We start from the raw sequence: 20,049 nt of genomic DNA, 5'->3' as shown, positions 1-20,049 counted from the left end.
GCTCTGTAAATTTGCATTTAACAAGCTTAAATTAAGTTCTTTAATTTGTTTTTTATTTTTTGGAAATATATATTTAGCTGTAGGATACCTTGTTAATAACTGTTGTCGGGTATAGCGAGGTAAAAAGTATTTGAATGTTTTCGCATTCTCTCAGATTTAGTTAGGAAATGATATTGTATGTAATTCGGCGTCGTCTGTCAGTCATTACTATCCTCGCGTAACAAGTGAAACTGTCAGGAAGTAAAAGTATAATTGAACCCATTATTTTTCTCGTGTTCGCGTCATATGCAGGCTCCTCTCCACGCGCTTCTCCCAGCTGTGCTCTTCACGAGTACGCGCTTAAGTTATTTCGTTTTTACCTCAGCCCTATCAAGCTAGCCACAACGTCAATCACGTTTTCCGCCATTTACCTCAACCACTCTCACCGCAGAAATTCGGGCCATTAGACTGTATTAATATTAACGGTCTATGATCTTCGTCTTTTCGTGTTTTATGGCAGCTCGCATCCAGTTTGTTGCATAATTAGGACTTCATGAAGGCTTACAATGTTTTGTTTTTTGCCCGCCCACTGGAAATCAAAACGTGATTGGTCGATTTGCCCGTCACTCTTCACACCAAAACACATAGCTTGGCCTTCCCTGGGATTCATGAAGTCCTAACCAATGGATGAGCCAGATAACCGGGCCTTAATAGAGACAGACGATTCTGATTGGATTAGATGTTTTCATGACATGAACCTGACAGTAAGCTTAACGTTAGAACATAGATGAGAGAAAATATATTACATGTATTGTATTAAATTGAATTAAATAGAAATAAAAAAATGTAAAAACATATTTTTATTGAATATTATTTATTTGTATTATTATAATAAAAAATATTTTTATAAATTTTTTAGGCCTTCTCTGAAGGCGTAGAAGGCCCTGAAGGTTCCCCACTGGCTGTACATGATCATACTTTTCAAGTTCATACTTTTCAGTTGGCCAAGATTTCTAAAAATCCTTTCTTTGTATTGGTCTTAAGTAATATTAAAATTTTCTGAGATACTGAACTTGGGATTTTCCTTAGTTGTCAGTTATAATCATCAAAATTAAAAGAAATAAACAGTTAAAATATGTTTGTCTGTGTGTAATGAATAAATATAATATACAAGTTTCACTTTTTTAATGGAATTAGTGAAATAAATCAACTTTTTGATGATATTCGAATTATATGACCAGCACCTGTATGCGCAAAAATGTGGATAAATGTGTCTTACAGTGCACAGCACCTGTTTCAGGATGCAATGTACATTCGTAACTCCACCTGACAGATTTTTTTCACAATATTAAAACAGCTTTTCCAGCATTGGCAGTGCTGCAGAGGATTTTATTTCTCATGAATCAAGCTAAAAGCAGGTAATACACACTCTTGACCTGCTCGCTGACTCTACAGGATCAGGGTGTAAATAAGGGTTGGGTGGATAATAGACCCCTGACAACCTCATGCTGAATATAAGGTAAGAGACCACTTAATGGCTATACATCTAGCTGGCCAGTGCAATTTTCATTTTTCCTCAGGTTTTCACAGTGAAATAAATGCTACCGAAGAGAACGGGCTGTTAGACGAGAGATTTTCTACCATGTGAAATATGATCAATCTCACAGCACGGCTGAAAATGACTAAATGTGTTATATGAAAGTCTTTCAGTAATGTGATATTACTCATCCACTTTTTATGTGGTTTCAATGGAAAACAGAACTCAGCGTACAATCACAATATGAGACAACGCTTCAAAAGACATTTTTTAAAATATCACATAGAAACAAGTCTTGCTTGATTATTTAATTTCTCAAGAAAAAAATCAATCATTTCAATTAACTAAGTTATGTCTTAGAGAATGTAATGGACAACTCTACCTCAACAACTGTTCCCAGTCAACATATCAAACATACAGTATGTTTTATCTCTTTTCTAATGTCATGGAAGTCATTTGTGAGTTTTAAAGAGCACCTATTGTCCGATTCACGATTTTACATTTCCTTTGGTGTGTAAGTGTGTATTAGTACATGTTAATGATGTGCAAAGGGTACAAACCCCAAAGTAAACGATGACGCGAGTTATCGTTTCCAACATAAATCTTTTTTTTTGCACTACAACAGACACACAGATTGTAGGCAACAGTTTACTTCCTGGAATTGGTGATGTAGAAAAGACTGACATTATCATAATTCCTCCCGCTTCGAACTGAACTTGTAAGTTAACTCCTGTTAGCATTGCGTTGTGAGCGAATCTTTCAGCTGGCCAATCGGGGACACAGCGATTTTCAGATCAATTAGTTTTTTACAAAATCAGAGCATTTGAAGAAAGCAGTATTTCTGGAGCTACAAAAATGTGTTTTTGAACCATAAATCACCTAAACACATTGTATTATACCAAATACACAAAACAACGTTGTTTTTAGCAACAAAATAGGTGCACTTTAACATTATAGTAACACAAAGTACATATAGTCACCATCGGATCAAAATCTCTTATCTCCTTGGGAATTTGTTTTATGAGTTATTCCACAGCTAATTCACATGAATTAGTATGAAGTGAATAGTACAAATAAGTACAATTATACGGGATTACCCAGCAATAAAACAAGAAGAAGAAAAGCTTCCCAAGGATGGGTGGAAGATGACGAGCCACGCACATAAGCTACAACCGCCACACGCAAGTATAATGCGTCCAGGGAAACACTGCTGTTCATGCTTTAACTCTTTCCCCGCCATTGACGAGTTATCTCGTCAATTAAGAGAAAACGCTTCTCTGCCTATGACGAGAATTTCCGTCTTTCCGCAATAGCGCTATTATACCGCACTTCCAAAAGTAACGCCTCACGTGAAAGAGAAAGAACTCTGTGTATGTTTTAAAGATTACTCTGCATCTGATCAGTGGCGGAACTAAAATTTTTTTAATGGGGTGGCCAGGGGGTGGCCAAAGGTACTTTAGGGGGTCCATAGTCCATAAAAGAAAATGACGTGTAATCATGTATCAAGAAAGTATAAATGAATCTTTTGATTGCATTATATGTAAACAATAAGGGTGAATTTTAAATCGTTCTACTGTATTTCTTACATCTGATTTACTGTCTGTTAAAGGGATTCACCCAAAAATGTTAATTCTGTCATCATTTACTCACCCTTGTGTGTTCTAGACCTGTATTTTATTTTAATGAACACAAAAGAAGATATTTTGATAAATGATGGTGAGCACACAATCCATTGAATTCCATCATGTTGTTTTTATTCCTACTATGGAAGTCAATGGTTAACAGCTGTGTGCATACCATCAAAATATCTTCTTTTGTGTTCATTGGAAAAAAGAAATTCGTACAGGTTTGGAACAACATGAGGATGTAAAAATGATGACAGTATTTTCATTTTGTGAACTATCCCTTTAATGAAGCAAAAGATCAGGAAATCTAAACTCCATGATAAACCTTAAACTTACTTCAAATAGCAGAGCTCAACACAAAGGATGTTTGGATTAATCTTTATTTATGAAGATACAGAAGATGCAAAAGTTTTCTTTTTCTTTTGATATTTAATTAACTTTAATGACAGACTTCAACAGGTTAGGCTAAGACCGAATGCAATAAAATGTTTATTCGTTTAAGACGTACAGTAACCAAATATTTAGTATGAAAATCACCAAGACAGCTATTTTGACATATGAGCATTTGTCCGATTCAGCAAAAAAGACGCGAACATGAAGTTGTTTAAGCTCTCGCTGTGCACGCGTACTATCGGATATGCGCGTCGCGCATTCAAGTTCAATGTGGCAATCCAGTCGAATTAACAATCATACAGTAGCCTATAAAGATCCCGTCAAGAATGAAAACATGGTGCTGGGTTTTGTTGTAAAAAGAGTTGGCAATCTTAGACTTTATTTAGTCCACAAAAAAATTACATGACATTTATCTTCTGATGATATGAAAAGTATTCGTTATTTTTCTGACACGTTTTTGAAAAGACGTCACTGATGGAGAGATAACAGAACGCGCATTATGATATTTTCTTAATTTTGTGAAAAGCACAACATTCAGTTTTTATAGACACACAAAAATGACACTTTAACGTTTTAAATGATGTATAAATAATATCTGCATGTCCAAAATCAGCAGAGTAAGCCAAGTCTCTTTGCTCAGTGACTGAAAAATAAAGAGTTTGCGCCGCGACCACAGGGAGGGTTAATATTCATAATGTTTGTTTTTAACAATGTGCTGGGCTGCCGCATGTCGAAAATAAACATAGCGATTAAGTGAAAGTAGCGCATTAAATTTGGGGTGGCACACGGGGTGGCCAGTGACATGTCAAGGGTGTCCAGTGCCACCCTGGACACCCCTCTGGCTCCGCCACTGCATCTGATCTCTATCATATCTAGTCCTTCACAAAAATTGAATTGTCTCAGCTTTTTACTCAAAATTTTGTATTTTTAAAGAAACCTACCCATATTTGAAGGTTGATAAAAAGAGAACTAATGAAGGTATGATGAATTTTTTTTTTTTTTTTTTGAAAGCAGAGGGTCTTTCATTTGATATATTGTATGTTTATATATTTAAAGAACAGCATTTTCTGGAAGGCATTAAACTTTTGTGAAAATCATGAAAAATGCTGGCGCTGGCTGGCAACTTTTTTTAAAAATGCTGGCAGGGAAAGAGTGACTTAACTCAGAAGTTGTGAGCGAATGCGATGTCTGTGACCTAGTTTTTCTTTTTTTGTAAATTTGTGTGAAAATCTGACAATGAGGTAAAATTTTTTTGAATCAACTGTTTAAGAAAAAGTAAACTTATTTCAAGATTTTTTCTTATCCCATTGACAGATTTTTTGCTTGTTTCAATCACAAATTGAGAAAACTAGACTTATTTTCTTAGGTTTTGGTTATCAAGAAATGCATCTTGATTTAAGAATTTTTAGATATTTGTACAGAAAACAAGACAAAAATACTAAGTAATAAAGTCATTTTTTTGCAGTGTAGGCCTACCCATCTTTAGTGAGGGGGGTTTCAGGAAATGTCCCTCATTTTCAAATCCCAATGTTAACAGGTGTGATGTGATCGTATTAATTCATACGACTTAGCACCCTTGTAAAATACGTACAAATTGCCATGAGATTGTTTTGGGGAAAACACAATTTTTTATTATTAAACACTGAGTTGTCAAAGTTAAAACTGTGGTTTTATATTGTAACATCCGTGTTGGAGTGCCCTCATGCTTTACCACAAGGCACTCCCTCTTGGGCCCTGTCCCAAATGGTGCACTTCATGTGGACTTTTGGTCTCGTGGCCTTAAATTGCGTGTGCCCGCTTAGTCTATCTACAAGGCCGTATGGTCTCCCATCTGTCATTTTTATGCTTTGAAGTGTGCTCATCAGCGCCCCCTTTTCCCCCTTGATGCGATCTCCGGCATAGCCCCCACTGCAGCAGGCTTCGCGCACTTTACCAACCCTGAAGTCCTTGCGAAAGAGCAATCAGACCAATCAGACGACAGAAGGGCGGGATCACACTGACGGACAACTTCTCTTCCTATTTCCGGTGTGATGCTCAAGTCTGTCCCAAAATACGACTCTGGTGAGCCCTCGTGTCAAGGGTCCCTAAGGTCTGCACTCCATGATGTCATCAAAGTGTGGACACTGAGGAAGTCCACAAGTCCGGAGTGTGCCATTTGGGACAGGGCCAAGGACATTCTACCCCATTCAACACTACATCTCCCATAAACTATTGCATGGACTCATTAGCTTTAATCACTTACACCTGTTACTCATTAACCTTGTTTCACAGCCTATTTAAACCCGGTTCACTGTGTCTCGTTGTGAAGTATTGTAAGTGCAGTCTGCATTATCTAGTGGTAACCTTGTTCACTTTCATTGTGCTTGGTTTCTGAATTCCTGGTTTTGACCTGTGCCTGGATCTTGTCTGATGAATGTTTTCTGCTAGCCCTGACCTCTGCCTGGATTTTTATTTTGGATTTTCTGTGATATTTACCTTTTGCCTGTTATTTGGAATATGCTCAATAAACTGCATTTGGATCAAACCCTGCCTCATCCTACATGACATACAGTTGCATGTGTCATATTATTACAATTTTACAAAATCAAGAGGGAGATAAACAGTTTTTGAGCCGTGGATGACAGATTTAAATTCCATCATTAGAACGAGCGCATCTGATGCAGTAAATGTATCAAAACATTATGAAACACTGAACATTAAAACTGCAATATTAAAAGATGAAATTCAATATATACATTATGAAGACTACAAGCTAAGATGAGTTCAGAATATAAGGGGCTTTTTACACCTGGTCACTTCATGCGTTTTCTCTGATCGGATAGCTATCCGATCGTAAAAAGACCAGGTGTAAATGCCCTCTGAAACGATTTCGAGACGGATTTAAATCCGATCGCTCAAACCACTTCAGGAGGTGGTCTGGGACATATTTCAGAGAAGTGTAAATGCATCTGGTTGATGAAACCACATACGTCGCGCTTTACTCCTCCCAAACGTAAACACGTCACTCGCAAGTAAGCTGGAAGAGCGCCAAACAAACAAAGATGACACGCCTATTATTGCTTTATGGAGTGATGACAGCGGGCAAAAAAGCTTCCTAGAATCAATAAGAGTGAAATGACAAACTCAAATGATATTAAACAAAGAAATAAAACTTTAAGGGAGAGTTTTGTGAATGCTTTTCCCATCATGGACCTGCATTAAATCACCGCGCTGTCACTCTCCTGTTGTGCTGTACTGCGTGCTTCAGCGCATGCCGAGCAAGGAGAGACGCGCGTCCCCTGCCCAACATACAGTACAACATACAGTAAGTGCTGCATATTGTTGCGTAAACGTCATCTTAAGTTTTTTAAGGCGGAGTAATAAACAGTGTATTTGCATTTTGGGCGGGGGTAAAAGTTCGGATTCATATTCGTTTTGCCAATGCGCATTTATGTGGCCAAATGTAAATGGAACAGTTTTAACAAATCAGATAACTATATCCGATCAGAGAAAACACATGAAGTGACCAGGTGCAAAAAGGCCCTAAATGCTTTAAATGCTTTTTATAAAAGTTTTGCATTCGCATAGTAAAACATTATAAAGACAATCCCTTTTGCGGCATAGGCATTAACAGTGATATTAAAAGAAGAATTTCAGTACACACCAAAACAATATTTGATAATCTCCAGGGACTTAAAGCTTGTAGCTCTGCGCACATCCACAATTTTCTTTAATTCTGTTTGTAAAACTAAAAGACATGAAACAGACTTTGTATATATTTAGAATGACGGATATAGGATGCACTGCATGTTGGTTGCTTATTTTGTATAAAAGCATGATCAATCTAAGTCTACACTTCATACTAACTAGGAACTATGCTTCTAACCACAGCTCTCCAACTGATATTTGGACATAATGTCAGTGAACATGACTGTGAGAGCACTTTATTTTGAGATCTGTTCAAATGAAAGAAGATCCTGTAATTTATATGCAGTTTGTGTAAGAGTGCACACAAATTTTTATTTGTAGTCTATGCTGTCAATTATAATTCTTCGAAAGAAATCTGGAATCAGCAAAAATCGGTATCTGCAGGTCACACCTACAGAAAAACCTGACAAAAAAATTGCAACCGGTGCATCTCTAGATTTAAGACAACACTACCCTTCTAAAATGAATACAGTACATACTGCATAGTGTACAGTACGTCATTTGGGACGCTACTAAAAACTCTGGAAACTTCTAGTGTTTTTTCTCTATGGTTGGTGACATTTTAGTCACAATAAGACGTTCTTAACCTTCACTACTAAATACAGGAGTTTTCTGCACACAGATAAGTAATTTCAGCATGTTTGTTTGCTCTGGTAACTACAGAATAGAACCACCGAACAGGGAAAAGAGCTAAAATCCACAGCACTAAAGCCCACAGTCTTTCTGAACAATAAGAGAATCCATTTAGCTCAACACAATACTTAAAGTCATTGAGAGAAGATTTCTCTTCCACTGAGGTTTCATCCTGGTCATGAGAGCACAGCATGTTGTCAAGTCTTTGTCTAAAAGCCAGACACAAACACACATGCTAAGATGATATGATGCAACAATGAAAACCCTAATAAGTTGACTGAACTCATTTGATTGAGTAAACTCGTTCCCTCAATTCAATTGAGTAATGGGTCGCCACGAAACTTGTTTATTTACAGTAAGTTCACTGAACTCGGTGTTCGTGTAGACTGAACTTAAACAGTTAAGGTCACCAAACTTGAAGTTTGTACAGTGCGCTTTAACAATTAAGTTTACTTGGTGTTCATAAAGACTGTAAATTGTTGTTTACATTATAACAAGATGAAATAAAGGAAATTCATGACTGACTTTGTGTCAATCAATGAATGAACAGAAACACACAATATTGTTCACATGTATCTTCAATAGTGGAGAGAAATACAATGAGTTAAATGTGGTGATTGCATACCAAAGTAAGCACTGATCCTGAAGAGATTACAAAAAAACAATAAAAGATGATTTATAAAACAGCATCTATAAAGAAATTTTATTTATCCCATCAGTTGTTATTCTTTGAACAAGCGTAACTAATCAAAACATTTTTAGGCGCAAAGGCTTATGGGTATTCCTTTTGACGTCTGTACTAAAAATTTTAAGTTCAATTGCACTTACATTTTTTAGTTTAGGTTTTTTTTGTACGTTATTGAGTTAAATGAACTAAGATTTTCAACTTATGGATTCAAAATAAAATTTTTAAGTAATGTTTAAGGGCCGTTCACATGACGTTAACTATATCGATAACTATTAGCGTCCACATCATCGAACGATAACGATAATCTTATGCTAATTCACTCAAGTGCGCGGCACTCGAGCAAATCACTTGCCTTTAATAGCATTAAAGGGACACAAGGCAGCATTTTTATGTTAATAAATCATCTTCGTAAGTCGGTATATGGTTAAATGACTCATTACATGACGAATGAAGACCCTCTCACCCGCCCCTACCGTCTGTAGGAAAAATACCCCACTTGCAAGTTCGCTGTATCCGACCCAGTGTCTTTCAGTCTCGTAAAGTCTCAGATATAGAACGCATTTACTCCCAGACACTAGGGGGAGCTAGTAGAGAAATAATACTCAGACTTGCCTGGTGTGCCTTTAAGTAATATTGCATATTTCTTGTAAAAAAAACTTTTGCAATTGTTTACACTAAATATGTAAATATGCTGTTCTTGTTGTATTTACACAGGGGGTAACCAGCAGATGTCCTCAACACCCTGCGTTTCACGTAACTCTAAACAGTAAATCTAGTAGTTTGTGTAATTTAAGATCTTACCTTTTGGCGTAGTCAATGTGGTAGGAAAAAAGGCAACTCTCAGGTTACAAGCAGGACTCTCTAACCACTAAGCTACAGCTCCCCCCATAATGCTGAACCTATCAAAGATTTTCTTTGAATTAAAAAAATCGTAAATTTCATTCTAGTTTTACTTTTTTAAACCTTTTTTTATCTTTTTCCCCACTGTTAGTCTGATTTGCACAACATTTAGTATGTACCGTATTATTTAGAGATACAACAAAAAGTTTTTAAAAGCTTTAAGATAATTAAATTCATTCTCATATATCGCATCAATGTGTTCTACAGCAAGTTTTTAACTCTTTCCCCACCCCCGATGAGTTATCTCGTCAATTAATAAAAAACATTTGCCTGAAAAAATGAGTCCATGATGAAGTTTTATGTTCATCTGTAATACCGCGATTATCAACTAGATGGCGCACTTACAAAATTTATAAAAAAACTGAAGCAAAAAAATATTTACTAATTTTAAACTCTATGGGCCCTATTTTAATGATCTGAAACGCAAGTGCGAAGCGCAAGTGACTTTGTGGGCGGATCTTGGGTGCTGTTGCTATTTTCCCAGCAGGAGAAATAACTCTTGCGCCAGGTGCAAATCAATAAGGGGTTGGTCTGAAGTAGGTTCATTATTCATAGGTGTGGTTTGGGCGTAACGTCAAATAAACCAATCAGAACGTCATCCAACATTCCCTTTAAACGCAAAGACGCAAGTTTAATGGTGGATTGCTATTATTATGACGGATTTACCAGGCGCACGCCAGGAGTGGTTCACAGCCGAGGAGACCGACGTTCTTGTAAGAGCAGTCAAAGACAGAGAAATTGTTTTGTATAGGGATAGGAGAAATCCGCCCAAATCAGCGTAGGTTAAACAGGCGTGAGAGGAAATAGCCACAATTGTCTCATCAGCTGGCATCCCCATCGTTGCGCCAAGCGCTACAATGATGTCAGGAGATGGGGGAATCCGTGTACCGGGAGGTGGATCTGCCTCTACACATGACCTGACGCCAGCAGAGGACATCGCTGCGTCCACCCTCACCGCTGAAAGCCAAGAAACGCAAGCAGTCCAACCCCAAAGTACACTTACAAATCAAGTTCACATACATTAATGTTTCTTATGAAAACATTTTAATAATTATTTACATAAAATAAACGTAATCCAGCCACACAACAAACTTATGAAAATATTTTAATCGTTATTTGCATGAGAATTTTTTAACGCAGCCACACAATAAATAAAAACTATCACCACAATGCTCACCACTATGATTTCCCTTATCTCATGTGTTAATATTTTTTTTTGTAAAAATGTATGATTTGCAAAAATAACTGTTGCATCTGTGTAGATTAGATAAGCAAAGTGTGTGCGCGTTGTGCACGCTATACATTATGGTCAAGCATGCGCCCTTAAAATAGCATAATGAACAACGCGCAACTGACTTTAGACTAGTTTTTTCTGGTCAGTGGCGCAATTGTTTTTTGAAACTGCAAAATAGCATCAGGGATGGTTTGCGCCGGAACACACCTCCTTTTTTGCGCTGAACCACCCAGGGAGCACAAGTTCATTCCCTAGTTTGCCGACGTGCGTCTGTGGAGGGAAAAACCCGCTGTGCGCCGGTGCAAAATACGAATGATACATGCGTCACTGACAAAGTCAATTGCGCTGGGTGCAAGACAGGGCCCTGTGTATGTTTTGATAATCGTTTAATTTAAGACTTTAAAAGCAGAGAAAAAATATAGATAGGATGAAACTTTTTTTCCATTTTGTTTGTTTATTGTTTGTTTGAAACCAGAGGGTATGTTCTTTTATTTGATATATGTATATGTTTATATATAAGAAAATTTTCCTGAAAGTCATTTTGTGAAACTTTTGTGAATAGCACAAAAAATGCTGGCGGGCAACAGCTGATTTTCATAATGACCAACAATCTACTAAGAACAGCGCAAATTAGTTCAGAGTTGCAAATAAGCAGAGCTGATGCTCCTCAGGTGCCAGTGATCTACTATCACCTGATCCGCTTGAGTTCAGCACCACAGACATCGCATCTGAAAATGCTGGGTGTGAAATCCAAGCTAATCAAGCCATAGTACACTGAAAAGAACTGGATGTCAAAAAATGAAGTTTTGAAACACCTGCTTTTGTGTGACTTCTCATAGTTAATTTCCTTTAGCAAATAAAAAATAGCATTGCTTGGCAAACAATATTTTTGAATAATATGTTCCTCTGGCATTCCAAAAAATACTGTTACATGTGGAAAAGATCCTCTCCCGTACCATGTGCTCTCTGATCTCTGCTATGCCTCCTCCTATTAGCAACAATTAGAGCCATTTCAAGCTCAAAAAGGTTATACTTTTTTTATAATGTCCTCCTCCCATACATTTTGTATCTAAAAGGGAAACTCCTAAAAAGCATATGCAATAAGGTCAGTCGCAAAAATAACTATACCACACCTTTTCAGCGCTAATGATCCACTGCGCGTCCCGACAGTCGTTATTTAACGACAAAATGATGGTTTGTGCTGGCTCAAGCTGTTAGAAAATCTGGCCCTTATCACAAACATAATATTAAAATATTCAAAGTTTTTCATGGGCAGCAAAAGTGACACCTCATCCAGTCAAAAGTAGCTTGCTGGTCTGGTGTTTAGTTAATTACCAAAACCACGTAATGCCATGGAAATACGTAATTGGCAGTTTTTTTGTTTAATATCACACATTGCAATTTTAAGTGCAAAGTTTCACTATTGAACAGAGTCAAACATATTTTCAGAGTGTATTTGTAAAAACATCGCTTATGCTTTCATATGAATCTTTGATCCGACTCTCACATTTTCTCTGTTCACTTCCTCTCCAGGGATCAATGTCATTGGAAATGGAAAACTTAAATACCTTACAGACCAATCATAACATTCGCCTCAAGTATCCTGCGTCACATGGCATTTTCATTGAAGTAGATCTCCTCTGATAAATGGCCTAGCACTCTATGAGAAAAACGCACAGCGGCATTCATATTTCACACCACCGTGTCTCTTAACATTTACTTTGTCATAGGTCTCTGATGCGGCGTGCCCACATTACATTTGTAATGCGTGGCAAAATATATAAGCCAAATATAATAAGCATTTCGTCTCCTCAGCTAACAGCGTGACTTCGGTCTCATATATCTTGTGAAGCATTATGAATTCAATCAGATTTTCAGCAAAATGAAATACAGAGTAATAATGATGTTAGCTGTGGCTCTCATACACTCTGTCAGCTGTGACAGGCTGCTGTAAATTCTGTGCCGCGGCCTTAACACGTTTAACTTATATCAGTATACGGTCAAAATAAACTGATTCTTTTCACTGAGGTTCCTCAGATGTCACACTGCTGGAACCATGTGAAGAACCTCAAGGAACCTTCAATGCATTATACTCCAGAAGGACCCACAGGTCTGGCTTTCAAAGGAGAGTTTATGAATCACTGAGTTCATCGAGCCACCTATGAAAACATTCCTATTCAACTCCTTGAAGCGTGTGTGTGTGTGTGTCAGGAGAATTCACTTTCCCCATATGGTTTCAATACAACCCTTGCGTGAGGCAGAGGTCAAAAGTCAACACCTTTATCTTTATTCTGTGACTCTTACTGCAGCGGTCCTATATGTTTGAAGTCATGTATGGGTTCATAAGCTACCGGGTTTGTTGAGTCATATTTATATTACAATTATTAATATTTTCGCATTTATTTTTTGTATTTAAAGGTGCCAAAGAATGCATTGCAATATTATGTTAAATTGTTCTCTGATATCTACAGAAGGTTTGTGACTTTATTAAGTGCAAAAATTATCCAGAGATGGTTTTACATATCTATTTACAACCCTAGGATTTGCCCTCTGAATGAAATGGTCTATTATTAACTCATTTGTAAGGGTCATGAATAATAATGTTGAGCTCTGCTCTGATTGGCTGTTTCTCAGAGCAGCTCCTTCAGTAGCTCTGTGTTTGTGTAAACAGACCTTATGTTTGAGTCTGTATCAGATGAAAATACAGATTTTGAGGAATAATCAATTGTTTGTAGATTGTTAATGGACGTTTCTGAGTAGTAAGTTTGTGTTGTTTTCAGTATGGACCTGCAAAACGTAACTGTAACGTCAATAGTACAGCCTAAACACTAACATATAGCATTAACTAGCTAATAACGCTAACTCACCAGTCACAACTGCACAGTTGGTGTTATGTTGAGATTGGTCTGTTTCCATCTGTGTTTTGGATGCACAAGGTTTACATAAGAACGACGAAAGGCTCATGACATGTCGTTACCATTTACAGAACTCGTATTATACATCTATGCCTAAATAAATACAGTTTTACAGTCTAACCGTGGGTTCACACCAGACGCGTTTGAGGCGGCAAAATCGCATCTACCACGCCTAGTTTGCTGCTTGAACAGTTTGAGTTTACTCGCTTCATTCACGTGTGAAAGCCGCGTGTGAAATTCTAGTCATCGAGACATTCATGCGGAAATTCGCTTCATGGGAGGGGCTTCTGCGACTCCGCTCGATTCCTGTAATCACATCACTACTAGAGCAAGCTCCTGATTGATTAATGTGGCGCATTTTTCCACCGAAGTTCAAAATGTTCAACTCACGCATTTGCCGCGGCAACGCTCAACTAGGTGCGTGAATGAGGCGTAATCTTGTCTACCGCGGCGTGCTAAAAGGCTTATTTGCGCCAAGAGACCTCCAGACGCGTGTCAACGCGTCTTCACATTGACTTAACATTGAAATCACTCGCGCTTGATGCCTCTACCGCAGTTGGTGTGAACGCAGCATAAGGCACCTTTAAAAGATACCCCAAGTATAAACACATCTATGGCGTAATAGATTAACACTGGGATTGGCTATACTAATGTGAAATTAAAAATACTACAAATGTCACAGTTTTAATCAACTTTGGAGATATCTTTTCACTTGTAGGCGGCCATTTTGTTTACATCACAATGCATGATTTAAAAAGGTGGCAATCACAATCCGTTGTATTAACAATACAATGAGGTAAACATGGTAAACAAGTCTTCAATCAGTTGATTGTACGAAACAGAAGATGAGAGTTATAAATGCACACAGACAGTAGGTGGCGCTATGTGGTCTTGACATCTGCATGCCATTAAAAATACAAGAACGTCAACGTCTTCTGTTTAGAGCTTCAATATGAAATGGAGAGTAACAAAAATTATGAAGAATACAGACACACATACTAATAAAAGACTATTAAAATAAAGGCCATCTGACAGATAAGAAGCTGGGAGTGGGGAGTAAACAATCCTACATGATAAACTATATACCATAGTATTTAGTAAACTGTAATAATATAGTACAGTGAGTACTATACAGTCAGTCGCAGATATTTAAGAGCTCCACTTTCAAACCTGTCACATGACTTTAGAAGACTTACAGTCTAGTGCAAGAGTCATAAAGATTGTCTAGTTTATGATACTCTAGTGGAGTTTTGTTTTATGGTCACCATGCACAAGCAGTATGAACATTCTGTGAGTGATGACAAAATTGTAGTGTGAACTAAAACAAAAATGCTTTTAGTGCAGTCGTTCAGAAAACCATCTCTGTGCCGATGCTTTAAAGACCATAGAAACAGATACAGTGATTTAAAGAAGCTATAACGTAACAAGAGAATCTTTGCTGAACCTAAGAAAAAAGTAAAACCTTTTACTTTAAAAACAGCCAAACCTCACACTGCTCTATAGGGAGGGAGAGAGAGAACAAATCAAAATAAACGTATGTCTCTCTCTTTCACCCTGACCATTTCCTACTCAATCTTGAAGATGTCCAGAGGGCCTCATGTTCTGTGCGAGAAGCTCAACGTCAAGCAATCGGCAAAACATTCGAAACAATCCATCAGTGCGGACTTTTGCATGTGTTCAACAGCGTTGACCGGGATGAAGTCAAAGCTGATTGGACGGTGCTATTCATTGTCGCGCATTGTGAAATTAACTATTGATTTTTCTCTTCTAAGCTTTCTGAAATCTTGCTCTTTTCATGTTTTCTGACAGAGGTATTACAGAGACAAAGCTTGACTCGAGAGTCTGCATAATAGCCACACAAATGTTTCCTCCGAATAAGAAGAGCAGTAAAACCTGCAGACAGATGAAGAGCAAACTCCATACAGTATCTAAAGCTGATTTAACATTGTGTTTAATAGCATTCTGTGGTGGAGACATTCCTCAAACTGTTCCTGTAGCTGATACATCATGATGATGTGTTCTGCAGAAAATGCAGTAAATACTGTGAAAGTGTAATAAATAGTGCTGTATAGATGAAGCCATCTGCCAGATGCATTTCATGTACATAAATTATACAAAGTATTAAATATATAGCCTTTATGAACGTATATAAGGAGCAGTCTATGCACTTTCCCATGACAATTCCTTCATCATCACTCCTCCCCATCTCTGCTCTTTTCCTCCTCTTGCAATTCCATTGTTGGGGGGTTTAAGCTCATATCTCTCAAGCTTGGGTTTAAGCCTCCTCCAAAGACAGCAAGCCAAGTCTGTGTACTATTAACTATTAGACTGGCACACTTGTGAATTGGCTGAATCTAATTTATAGAGCTTGCTATCCTAAGCAGTGCACACCAAGGGCTCGAGGTTTGGCTGTTTAACAAGATCTGATTGGTTGGGATGGACTGGTTAGCTTACTACTCCATTCTGGGAACAAAATTCATACTCCTTCTCCAGTTAAGCAACTGCTGTTCAGGTTTATACTGTGCGTGTGCGTATGCTGCTGGGAGCTCCCTCCATGTATTATTGACCTCAATGCTGCAGACCAACTTGACATTATAGCATTGAAAGACCATGAAGCCTACGGTGCAAAATCTGTCATTACTAAGGGGACGAATTAAGAGCTGAGATCCATACACTTACTATACATTCATCAAATATTTTTGCTTTAAATCCACTTAATTCTGGCCATTCAGAAATACCAGTTGTTGTTGGCAGAATCCATAAATCGCCACGTCCCTTTTTCTGCAAGTACCCTTGTGAGTACTTGGACATGAATACTACCCACATATGGCAGTCAAACTCATCACAGCGCCCCCTAACGGTACATTCACATGGTGCGTCAGCGTTAATGCTTCTCATTTACTTTGAATGGGTGATGTCATGCGTTGCCAAACTGAATTGTCAGCATCAGGTCACTGCCGTTGCTCGTGGCAGAAGTTGAACATTTCTCAACTTTTCAAGCTCCAACGCAGTCGTCAGCCAATCAGATCGGCTAATGCAAATAACGTAGTGCAGAGCCAGCCAGTTATGTTTATGCAAGACCAGAGAACAGAGGAGCATGTGTTGCGGCCACTGAGGACCATGCTTCAGACACGCCCTCCGTCAAGGATTAACGCTGATGCCCCGTGTTAATGTACCATAATGCGTGCTTCAGTTTCTTCATTTTTTCAATTCTGACTTTTTTCTAGGGATGAGGGATAAATGCCGATATACAATACGATAACGATCCTGAATCGCACAGCCTATATTATGCAGAGCTATTTCATGTACTATGGCTTTTGATCAGTAAGTCCTTATCAATCTAAAATCACTGTTTGATTCGTTTATAACAGTTATCAGGAAATGATAAATGAGACGCATAAACAATGACGCACGTGCCGTAGTGTGGACGCGCGTGTCATGGCAACATGAAGTTGGTTCAACTCTTTAAAATGAGGGATTTGCAACATTCACGACGAGAAATGTCAGCAAACTGGACTGAAGCAGATATCAGGTAAGAATATTGCGTCACGTGCTCGTTTGAGCTATAATAAACGAAAATACGTGTGCATCATCCCAACAAGATATATCGTTCAGCTCCTCAAAATGCGGGTTTTAAATGCATATAAACAATCACGATGAGAATGTCTGAAAACTGTATTAAAGCAGAGATCAGGGAGCTCGTCAAATATCCACTCTGAAGCTGAGATCCAGCATAAGAACGGCGCGTCACGCGCTCCTTTATAATCTTATCATAAACAAAAATGCACGCGAGTGGTCTTGGAGAGAGAAATAATATATAATATGCAAACTTCAGACGCTGCGTAGAAGAGAGGGCGGGACTTTCAATAGGTCATGTGTCTTTCCGGGACCATCAGATGCCGGGTAATCATGGCAGTGTGAATGAATAAAAAAATATAAGGATCCCGGAAAAATCCCGGATGCCTTTCCCGTGTATTTTACGGAATGTCTGTGTGAAAAGGGCTTATGTCAGACAGAAATGTTGTGTGATGATGGGGGACGGGTTGCAATAGTTTTGGGTAAACCAAAATGAATCTGTGTAAAGCCTCTAGACACCATTATGCAATGGCAGTCTGTTTTTTTTCTATCTACAAATAAATCAGTTTTCAGTCACCATACATGAATACATTCAGACGTTTTGATGTTATACAGTACACTCATCATTGACTGTAGTGGACAGCACAGCAGTTATACACTCAGTACAGACTGTCTGAGGCCTTTACACAAGACTCTCATCACTCTCCACAGCTTCATTACAGAAATCTCATTCACAAAAGCATCTCTGGAACATTTCAGAGGCAGCAGAAACGAAACAATATGGATTTTGGCAAAGCATTTAAAGCGGGGCGATATTAAAAGGACCGTATTGATGCTCAAAGATTGATCTTATTCTGGGTTTCTCAGTGAAAAAGCTTTTTTGCTTCTGTTGGAAAGGCAGAGAGTATATCATTCCTCATGTGTTAGGATCGACAGCAAACCATTAGAGAGATAACTTTCATTAACAACTCATCATCATATTGACATCACATTATTTCCACTGAGGAAAACTAACTGTGAACTTTATCATGAGAACTTTGAAATCATTCAGCTCAACAATTATCACAATAACTCTTAAAGGCACAGATACTTTGAATAAATAATCATCATTAAGTAAATTCTGATAATATCACTCAGTTTCGGTTTGCATTAAGAGTGAAAGACAAAAATTTATAAAATATGACAAAAGTAATTTTTGCCAAACGTGTAACATTCAAAATAGCCTATTTATAGATCGGTGTAAAAAAATGTGTCTATGGATGTAGTAAGCAACTTTCGCTCCACGCGCATCAGATTCTTGTTTTTGACGCATTTTCTGTAAAATGCAAACTTTCGTGATTTTTCCAAGTTTAAAGCCACTCGTGATGACGTGTTGTGACGTATTTACTGTACAACTACATGTGCAAAGATAATGAAAAAATCTATTTCTCTTATGTACGAGAAGAGTTTAAACTCGTGGTCATGAAGTTTTACTTTGTTTACTTTTTCTGACAGTCGGCTTGAGGACAAACAAAAAATGCTCTTTCCTAAAACACAAGGTTTCTTAATTCACCACAGAAAGTGTATTTGAGGAGATTTGGAGAGCGCGTAAAAACGCGTAACGCGGCACTCTCTTTCTTTCTCTCTCTCTCTTTCTCTCTGTGTGTATAAAGTGATTGTGTTTCACTCACCTCTCTGCTGAGCAGCACAACATCCCAACAACAACCCGATGAGCCACACAAAACACGAGCACTTCATTCCCAAAGCTCCTGATCTTCCCTTCACATTCGCAGCTCAGTCAAACTGTGTGGAGAAACTCTGTGAAGTTTCTTCAGTTCCTCCCGCGCTCTGAGGAGGAGCACACGAGCCTTTACTCTCCCCAAAATATAACCTTAACATATACTACAGCTAACTGTCAAGAGTTGTTCAGTATGTTGGTTTTAAAAGTCTGAAACGAAAATAGTTTTTGTGATTTCTGTCCATTAAACTGAAATTTTATATTCGTTGTATTTATATTATACATTTAAAGGGATAGTTCACTTTAAACTGAAAATTCTGTCATCATTTACTCATCTTCATGTTGTTCTAAACCTGTATGAATTTATTTTTTCTGATGAACACAAAATATTTTTTTGAGAAATGATGGTAAACACACACAGCGGATGGTGGCCATTGACTTCCATAGTAGGAACAAAAAAAATGATGGAATTCAATGGCTTACCATCATTTATCAAAATATTTTCTTCAGCATTTATCACAATACTTCCAAAATATTTTTCCTACTGTGGAGGTCAATGGTCGCTGTCTGCTTTGTGTGTTTGCCATCATTTCTCAAAAAAAATCTTCTTTTGTGTTCATCAGAAAAAAAGAAATTCATACAGGTTTAGAACAACACGAGGATAAATAAATGATGACAGAATTTTCATTTTTAAGTGAACTATCCCTTTAAAATAATTTTATTATCATAGTATTGCAGTTGTAAAGAAGTCAAAAGTACAGTTTGTTTAAAGATTGTGTCATCATTTGTGTGCCTCAAAACTCACCTCTTTAATAGAGCTTTTAACTGACTCGCTATGTTCTTCTTGTTGTATTGTCTCTTATTTATTAATATCCTGTAGCACTTTGAGATTTTTCTAAATATAAAGTGCATTATAAATTAAATTTATTATTATTATTATTATTATTATTATTATTATGTAAATCTTCTGTATGTGTAATATGTTATTCTTATTTAATTAAAATGTATTTTACTATGTATTAAACTATACTTTGATATGTTTTTATTATTGTTGTTTTTAAAATGTTGTGTAATGGTTTTATGAGTGGTTTCGCAGACAGTTCTTATTCTCATTCCAGACTGAAATACATGTTTGGCTGCCTTAAAGGTGCAGTGTGTAATTTTT

General features: G+C 37.5%; 1 protein-coding gene across 1 annotated transcript in view; it reads right to left on the bottom strand.

Annotated features, from left to right (window-relative positions):
* lama2 (laminin, alpha 2) overlaps positions 1 to 18,995 on the bottom strand; it is a 238,298-nt gene extending 219,303 nt beyond the window's left edge. The window contains 1 exon segment of the mRNA XM_073855781.1: positions 18,838 to 18,995. Coding sequence (XP_073711882.1) covers positions 18,838 to 18,904 — 67 coding nt within the window. The 5' untranslated portion in view covers positions 18,905 to 18,995.
* Between the last annotated feature and the right edge of the window lie 1,054 nt (positions 18,996 to 20,049).

The sequence above is a fragment of the Misgurnus anguillicaudatus genome, chromosome 18 (genome assembly GCF_027580225.2).
Source record: "Misgurnus anguillicaudatus chromosome 18, ASM2758022v2, whole genome shotgun sequence".
NCBI lineage: Eukaryota > Metazoa > Chordata > Actinopteri > Cypriniformes > Cobitidae > Misgurnus > Misgurnus anguillicaudatus.
This window is presented reverse-complemented; position numbering and strand designations above follow the sequence as displayed.